Raw genomic sequence first — 9,261 nt, forward strand, 5'->3', positions numbered from 1 at the left:
TTAATCTGTTTTGATTTATAATATAAGTAGCTTATGACAATGAAAAAAACTGAAATTAATCAAAATTAAATAGACTTCACTTTAAACGTGATTAAAATATTTTTGGGTATTTATTTGGTATACTCGCCTATAAACCGTATGTGTCTCAAATAAGAACTAAAAATTCTGTTTTCAAATTACCCCCCCCCCTCTTATTCCTAAAATTTTCCTACCCCCTGCTTATTTGGACCCCCTCCCCGTCTATTCGGGGGACAAGAATAGTGACCCGGTGGGTTTTAAAACGCCACCGGTGTGTTTTAAGAGAAATCCGGGTATTTTAACAGAGTTCATGGAAATCTTAATCACTTCTTGATCATTTTTAATTCAATAAAAGCCATATCATTTCTATGGGCTTACTGTTTCCTCCGTTTATCCATGTATTTTTGGAATTTCAAAAGGATTTTTTATCCCGACTGACGGAAAAAGTCCCACCGGGTCTGTGAGACAGGGGTATTATAAAGGAAGACAAAAACCAATTAACTCCATTGCAAATGGATTATTGATAGACGTGAGTTTAGTGATAAGATTTCAGTCCTTTTTCAAAATATATCCGCCTTTCAAACGAATCTTTCTTAACACAATTGAACATAAACAAACAAACAGATTGTATACCTTTTCAAACTGTCAAAGAAACAAAAACAAAACAGTGTTCGAAACCAGTCATGCGTTAAATCGAATCTTCGAAATTAATACATTAAAATATTTTTATTATCTTTTTATTTAAATTTAAAATGGTAGCTGTTTGGAACATTGGAGTCTAGATTATTGCAATATAATGACGTTGTTGGAAATGTAAATAAGAGTGGTTTTGGCTTTAAAATGGAGCGCCCAATTTTGATCTACGCTGGTAAGGTTGGTTCTTCATGCCGATTACAAAAGTTAAGAATTTTGATCTCTACAACAATATAGCCTTTTGTCGCGAGTCTTTCCTTGGAAATTTGGATTATGATGTACTCTAAACTTTATGAAAAAAATAAATATACCCGCGCAGAGATGTTTGCCATGGGTTTTCTAAGGGTCTGTTTCAGGAGGTCCCATCAGAACATACCCGTCATTGGCCAACCCTGGTGCCGCAAAAAAATTGCTAAACTTAGGTGATAATGGAGTGACGCTGTATCGGTCGATTATTCGTTGATTTGATTTGGTCTCAGGCGATGTAACCCATACGGTACAAAACGTCTTTCTAGCGTTCGTAACATCTATGTGATGTTAGGTAAATGGTTAAAAATGTATGCAAGCTGGGAATCTAATCAAGCTCTTTAAGTAGAATGTCGAAGAAATAAGAACCAATAACGGTATCATTATTATTTATTGACAGTATATATATTTCGAGCAAATCTTGATCATCTTCAGGTCTAAAATCAAAATAAAAGCAAGAATTAAAATTCGTAAAAATCAAAAAATGTATTCACATATCTACAGTATCTTGCTTTTATTTTGATTTTAGACCTGAAGATGATCAAGAATTGATCGAAATATATATATTATCAATAAATAATAACGATACCGTGTTTGGTTCTCATTTCTTCGACATTCATCACTTGCCACAATGTTTTCATCAAATCGTTTCTTTAAGTAGAATTTTCCTTTAATCAATACTCATTTTGTTTTCAAGCGATATGTTGCTGGATATGTATCATCTCATCACACACTGTTTTAGAAGAATTCTATTGCAAAGATTCGAATGTTGAGTATGGTCGTTCTTTGAAAGGTGGTAATGCTGCTGGATTCTTCGATAATTATGGCAAAACTAAAAATATTCAGGTTTGTATTATGTAATGATTGAAAAAGGCTTCCGTGATTTGACAATTCAGTGATTTTAAGGCCGATGTCCACTTTTGTGCGAAATATGCGACAGTTTTTTACTCAACCGTTATTGCCTGAAGAAATTACTTCATAAAAAGTTTCGCGCAAACAAAGTTCAACTTTTTTCAACACTTACGTCAATTTTGACCAATGGAATTGCTTCTTTTTTCAACCGACCAATGACCTTACAGAAACGTTAAAAAGTTCTTCTCATTTCGCGTAAAAGTGGAGACCGTCCTTTATACTTATTCTGTTAATCCGTTGCAGGAAGGGGAAAATTTATGTATCGTCGCTTGCAAGTGTCTGAATGTAAAACTAGATACTAAGGCTTGGGAAAGAAAAAGCCTTGTTAAAAAGTTATTTTCCCTTTTCATTCGCGTTTCACTGACTATACATTAGTTAGTTAATTAGCCCTACTAGTCTGTACCCTGAACAAGAATTTTTAAAGATATAATAGTTACTGGCTTTGTGATAAAGTTTCCTGTTTCCTTAGGAATGTACATTGAAATGTTGTGACGCAAAGAAATGCAACGTAGCAGTAATGGATGGCCGAACCAAAATATGCATGGGTGTCCGTTGTTTCAACGAAACGTCCTGCTCAACAGTTCCCGCTACGAAGGGAGAGGAAGAACTACAGATTGCACATCTGACTGGTAGATCGCTTGATAAAAATGTCACTATAGGTGAGTAGAATTTCTAAAAGAAATCTCACACCGAATCTTTTTTTCATACCGGCCCGTTTGGGTTGTTCTAGGGTTGGAAAATCTGGGATGTGCGGTCCGAACCTCAGAAAACCGACCCTTATTAGTTTTTGTGAAAAAGTTGACTCTAGTAAGGCAATTACCCTAAAAGAGATCAAAAAGGGGGAAACTCCAACCCTAAGTGAAACTATTTTAATTGTTTATTGTTTTTGTAACCATTAGAGTTACTTAGAAAGGTAAAAAAACCGACCCTTATCTTTCGAAAATAGCTTTTTTGCCAGAGAACCCACCCGTGCTATGATATGTAAAGACTTTAGTATAAAAAAGTTATCGTTCTTGATTTTTCTTAGTATTTGAATTCTATATATTGGTAGTCAGATAAAAATATGAATTCGCAAATATCTTCCAAAGCAGAACAAAGTATAGACACATTCAAATCTCTATTCAAAATGTCGAAGGTAGTTCAAATGTAGGTTCCCCGGTCTTCCCCCGGGGGGGGGGGGGGGTACTAGGATTGACGGGTGTCGGGTATGTGCGTGCCAGACCTCTGGACCCTTACCCTTAGAGAGACTGAATTTTGGTGAAAAGGTGACCCTTAGAGAGACTCAGTGTAGAAAAACCCAACCCTTAGAGAGACTTTTTCACAAAAAAATTCTATAATGGGCCAAAGAAATTAGATTTTTAAAAGAATTTCTCAAATTTTCGAAAAATTTCTCTAATTTTTGAAAAATGTTCTCACTTTTTTGAAAAATTTTCTCACTTTTTTGACTTTTGACTTTTCTTTGACCCGAGTTTGTGAAAAAACCGACCCTTAGAGAGACTGATTTTGACTTTTGTTTTGGTAACCCTTAGAGAGACTTTGGGAGGGTGAAAAACCCTACCCTTAAGGCACGCACATACCCAGCACCCATTTTTGCCTAAGTACCCCCCCCCCCGGGGGTCTTCCTCATCTAATCATTTATCTAATTCGTTAAAAATTTCGATCTCTGCAACAATATGAGTCTTTCCTTGGAAATTTGGATTATGATGTACTCTAAAACTTTATGAATAAAAATATATCCGCGCGGAGAGATGTTTGCCATGGGTGTTCTCTAAGGGTCGGTTTTAGGATGTCCCACCCGCAGATACCCGTCATTGGCCAACCCTAGTGCCCCAAGAAAAATTTAGATGAAAATGGAGTCACGCGGTATCGGTCGATTATTTGTTGTATTGCTTTGGAATCGCTAGCCTATACTAGACGTCGCCGCATTTTTTTCTACGCAATCAACATCTATTCTGCTTTGCAACTTTTTCGAATGTGTGGACTTTTTAATTCCTTTTAGACAAAAAGACGGCTAAATTAAAATCCAACTTTACTGAAGACAGATGTCCGACAAATGAAATCATGTATAACATGAAATTGTCCGGTGGCTTACATGCCGGACGCTTCACTGATATAGGACGTGTCCGTAGTATTAAGACGTGTGTCCGGTATTGTTGCGGTGATGCTACGGAATGCGATTTAGCCTTTATGCTTGGTAAAAGGTGTGATTTCTTTTTTTTTAATTTGAAAACTCTTTAGGTCGAATCCATTTTATCATACAACCAAAAACACTGGGTCCCTTAGCTTGAAGCTTATTGACACCCCCTTCTTCACAGACCCACTGGGACCCCTTCCCACTGGAAAACCTGGCCGAAACATCGTCCCCAGTGGAAAATTGTACTCCATTTTTTTTCCCCGCTGAACTTAATCAAATAAATCAATCCCCACTGCAAAATATTATAACAATATGGGACTATCAATCCCCATCGAGTTTCAGTCCGTTATTTTACCCCCTCCCCTTACTGGCTGAAAAAATCCCACCGGGTCTGTGAGAAGGGGGTGTGTAAAGGTCTGACATGGATTTCTTATCGCGGATATGCTATTCTGCAAACAACTTTAGTTTACTTTTGTTTTTGAATCTCTCTTACTAGAACAATTTCTTATCAAGGTACCACAAAATTCTTCATTGACATTCAAACCATAGGATCATTTTGAGGAACATTGCTAGGTCTAACAAATAGTTTTTGAAAATAAATTAATAAAAATGTTTTCAATTTTAGATGTTATTTAGTGAAATGCTACAACGAAGAGAAGTGTTCGCCTCTTCCAGCATCCGATTATTCGTTTGAACAAAAGATGGCGTTTGTTTCACCTTGGCTCTTTGACAAGCGAAAGAAAATTAGTACGTTTTTGCTTGACTGGATATCTTTACAGAATTTTACTAACCTATCATTACTGGCTGCCTAGAGACAGTCTACAATCATGGTCGTAATATTTGAGAAAAAAAGGGAAGTTCCTACGAAATCTTAAAAACACAAACGATTAAAATGATCCAATCGGGCTTAGAATATAGCCTGGAAGTCTATAAGCCTCTCCCGAATTGAAATACTTAAATCAATTCATCAATTAGCCCAAAAGCGACTTTCTCGCCCGAAAAACGTGGAAATAAGCTAAATTCTCAATAGATTTCGACCATGATTGTAGTCCTATTTGATTTCTGATATGACTTTTATTTTCATCGGTAAGCTCCTACTTTTCAACTTTTTTGCAGTGATGATTTTTCAGTAATTCATTAAAAACTTACCGACCTTCCAGTATACCCTTGGAGCCCCCACCCCTCAACTAGTGAATCAAGGCTAATACTCAAAGATATTGTCGTGTGTGTTTTGACGTTTACTGCTATGTTCTAGAAAAATTAATATCCAAACTTTTATTTTCAGTGAAAGTCCCTTCAGGGCTCCAGCAACATCATCTGCAATGTACTCAATCAAAAGTTTATGAGAAATCAAAGCTATTTGGAGGAAATGATGCCGGTAAATTTACACATGTTGGGAAAGTCGGCAAAATGCATATCTGCTCTAAAATGTGTTGTGAAAATCATGATTGTGACTTAGCGTAAGTTATGTCCTAGTTAAGTATGAGTTTTTAGGTGGTCTACCTATTCACCTATGTCAGATTTCAATTGATGCTTTTAGCTTGATTATTTTTAAAGTTTTAAAGAAATTCAAAATAAATTTTTTTAATGTTCCGAGACTTCTTCTAGAGTAGACAATCCTATCCTCTACACAAGATCACTAAAAAAGGGAATAGTTTAGGAGAGGCGTGATAAGTTCGGGTGGTAAGTAAGTAATGGCGGAGATGTTTACAGTGTTCCAAAACTCTATCGCCACTTTTTTCCCGTAAACCGCCCTGACGCCCTAACTCTTTCCCGCGTTTACTGACCTCTAAACGGACGATAGCATCGTCTACTTCTAGAGTTGTTTAAAACTGTTTGTTTGAAAGTATGAAAAATGAAAATGTATCGAGGGGGTTGTACGGGGAGGCTAATGCACACCGAAATACAGACACATATATTTTTTGGATCACCGACAACACCGACAGAAAAAATTGCTAAAATGTTTGTCCCGGTGTGAAAATACCCTGGAATTTCAGCCCAATTGTGAAATTGGCTTTTTCACCTCGATTCGAAATTCAATGTTTAAAGATTCCACTCCAAAACCATCCCCATTGGGATTTCACTAGAAATTTTTATCCCCACTTAAAAAAATGGTTCCACTGGGGCTGTGTAACAGAGGTGTTAAAATCATTATTTTGTCACTACAAGGCGTGTCGGCTATAAAAAGGATATACACATTTAAATCTATTTCATCATGGATATTCTTACCTTCTTTGGGAAAATTAGCCTAAAATATTCTTACAGCATATTCTTAGGTTAGGATTCTAACTCAAGACTAGATTTAACATTTAGTACATACGTCTCAAGCATAAAACGACATTTCTGGGGGTAATTGATAATTTATAATTGAAAATGGTCTAAAAGTGGCATTCTTAGCTTGACTTGAGCAGCAAAATTCCATAATGGTGATATTCTTAGCATTATTCTTAATTTTTTGGCCATTTTCATCATGGACAATCTTTTAAAGTGTATTCTTATAAAAAAAGCGTGTACTATCACGTTTTTTACTTCAAACGCCGAAGTACCGACATAAATGAGCGCTAATACTGTCCCATCGTCAAACCCATACGCCCTATGTATTGAATCTTTGAAATTGTTCAATTTTTTAGCTACATGTTTGGTAAAGATTGCTTCTTGGTCAAATGTTACTCTGAGAAAGGATGTCGTGTGGTACCTGATGAAGATTTAAGGAAATCAACTGACTCCTCGCTTGACAAACAGATACAATACGTCATCAAACGAAAATTTGGTGTCAAAGTTGGAGAAGGTAAGGTTTTGGTAAAATGTTTTTCAATTGTTCCTTTATTTTGAAGGGAGGGGGAATCTCGGAGGTAATTTCCATAAGATTGGTTGCTTGGTTTTAAATTGAAAACTAGAGCTTCCCGCCGTAGAAGCTCTCCAACCTAAAGACCTGAACTATGAAAGTAATATGCTTTCTAAAACTTTGTAAAATATTTCTCAACAGATGGAAAAATCCAAGACGGTAAAGAGACATGTGGTATTGATGGCAATGTGAGGAATAAAACAATTCTTGTCAAAGGCATGCTTGCTGGTTCTTTGAAACGTCAACGCAATGTAAAAGAAATGAACCATTGTCTCGAAAAATGCTGCAGTGAAAAAAGGTAAAATCCATTGAGTTTCAAGCCCGAAGGGCATAGAGGCGAGACTCCTGGATGGGAAATGAAACCACCTATTTCCCATCCAGGACGCCCGCGTGTAGTTTTTGCACAAAGGGCGGATTGAAACTAAAATCTATCGCTAGATTTCAAAAAATATAGTCCTCCAAAACAAAGGAACCACTAGATACAATCCGTCGTCATGATTACGGCGCGTTCTATGTAGGTTTTGGATGGGAAAGAAGTAGCTTCAATTTCTCTTGCCTTAAAAGGGTTAAAGTTTCGCCTCTAGCCCTTCGGGCTTTAAACTCTATGGTAAAAGCCAAATCTCAGAAGAAGATATAGTCTGAATCTTAGAAATCTACGAAAACGCAGGAAGTATAAAAATAATCGGTTTGTGAATGCCAGTAGCCTAAAGAAGATCCAGATAACCCGCTCACACACTTGCTCTTATTTACTTTTGCAAGCAAAAGGCAATGCGATTTTTTGAATGTTTTGAGCTGTTTGGGATCATCACATTCACCACAATCCTTTAAAAGAAAAGTCTGATTCTAGCTCTAGCAGAATGGGTGATCTGTTATAGATTTAATATTTTTCCTATCATGCGCGAGTTTAAAATATGTATTGAATGAATAATACAAAGATTTAGGGTGTAGCATGAATACTGCTATGAGATCGATTCTTGGCTTCTACAAATTATGTCAATTTAATATGTCTATCCAAGGACCTGCCTGTGTCAGTAGAGCGTTTAACAAGGGTGTACCAAATATAGTATATATTTTAAACAACTGGATATCGAAATGCTATAATGCGAATATAAAAAGGTTCTCAATCTCGCCCTAATTGTCCTAGCTTTTTTAACAATATAAATTCATTGTATCTAGGTGCCACGTGGCAATGACGATGGGACCTATCTGTTATTCAATGGAATGCGCAAACAAGGATGGTTGTAAACCAAAAGCGGCACCAAAATCCATGATGAATCAGAATCCAACGATAGCTTACGTCAAACGTGGATCCATTTCCATGGGTAAGGTTCTGATGAAGGAGGATAGAAAAACCTTCATCAATTAAGTTGGGATGAGCTGGAGTTTTTATAAGATTCTTCACTAATTGGTCATTTGAAGTGATATAGATGACGCGTTCTTTAGAAAAAGCAACAAAATTGTTTTATTACTGGTTAACGACCAACCAAATCAAATTAGAGCTTGTAAAAACTCCAGCTTGTATCGTTAAGTTAGGCCCAAACGAATCATTTCCTAGACAAAAAGATGAATTTTTTGTTTTCGATTTTCGATTTTCAATCTAATCTTTACGACACCTTCTTCCCATTGACCAGCTATGACTTTTTCAGCCAGTGGGAGTAAAGATAATGGACTGAAACTTGACGGGGATTGCTATTCCCATGTTTTTATGACTTAGGATTTGAATGAAATTGTTTTTAAGTAAGAAATTTCAGTGGGGGTGGAAAAATAGCACGAATTCTTGCAGTGAGCATTTGTTTATTTGGTTACATTCAGCGGGACACAAATTGGAGTATAATCAACCACTGGGGATGATTTTTTGCCCATTTTCCAGTTGCAGGGGGAACCAGTGGGTCTGTGAGAAAGGGCTGTTTTACGTAAAAACCAACCACGAGAGTCGCACAACTTGAATAGGCAATAAGTGTCTGTAAATCTTAACGTAAAAGATTCATTCCAAGCATAAACTTCATTGATTGTATGATGCAAAAATGCAAAACCAGATCTTGCTATTACACTTCAACTATTTTTTTTTTCAGCACCCTGATGAAAGTAATTGATTGAAACGTAAAAAATTGAGGATATAGTGGACAATGTTGCTGGTTATTGGTACGAAATGTTTGTTGTAAATAGGAAATGAAATCAAAGTTTTACGCCAAGACTTATCGTCTAGAAAAATTTGAGCCTTTTTTGAGGCTTTGTAATATAACAAACTTTGATATGAATATAGTACAATCACGGTCATCAATCAGTTTAATATAATTTTCAGAAATCAAAGTTCGGCGATTTCATTGATTTAATTTCGATTTGCGAGAGGTTTAGTGGCTTCCAGATTATATTCTCAGATTTATTTAAAAACTTTTGAGATTCTAATGTTAGA

General features: G+C 36.3%; 1 protein-coding gene across 1 annotated transcript; it reads left to right on the forward strand.

Annotated features, from left to right (window-relative positions):
* The first annotated feature begins 749 nt into the window (after positions 1–749).
* LOC136809681 (uncharacterized) lies at positions 750–9,004 on the forward strand. Its single transcript, XM_067066224.1, has 10 exons — positions 750–886; positions 1,655–1,803; positions 2,339–2,528; positions 3,869–4,070; positions 4,629–4,750; positions 5,289–5,463; positions 6,634–6,791; positions 6,990–7,146; positions 8,025–8,170; positions 8,921–9,004. Exons 1-10 carry the CDS (start codon positions 859–861, stop codon positions 8,926–8,928), a joined length of 1,335 nt encoding a protein of 444 aa, XP_066922325.1. The 5' UTR covers positions 750–858; the 3' UTR covers positions 8,929–9,004.
* Positions 9,005–9,261: the final 257 nt, after the last annotated feature.

The sequence above is a fragment of the Clytia hemisphaerica genome, unplaced genomic scaffold (genome assembly GCF_902728285.1).
Source record: "Clytia hemisphaerica strain Z4C2 unplaced genomic scaffold, Clytia hemisphaerica genome assembly, whole genome shotgun sequence".
In the NCBI taxonomy this organism is placed as follows: Eukaryota; Metazoa; Cnidaria; class Hydrozoa; order Leptothecata; family Clytiidae; genus Clytia; species Clytia hemisphaerica.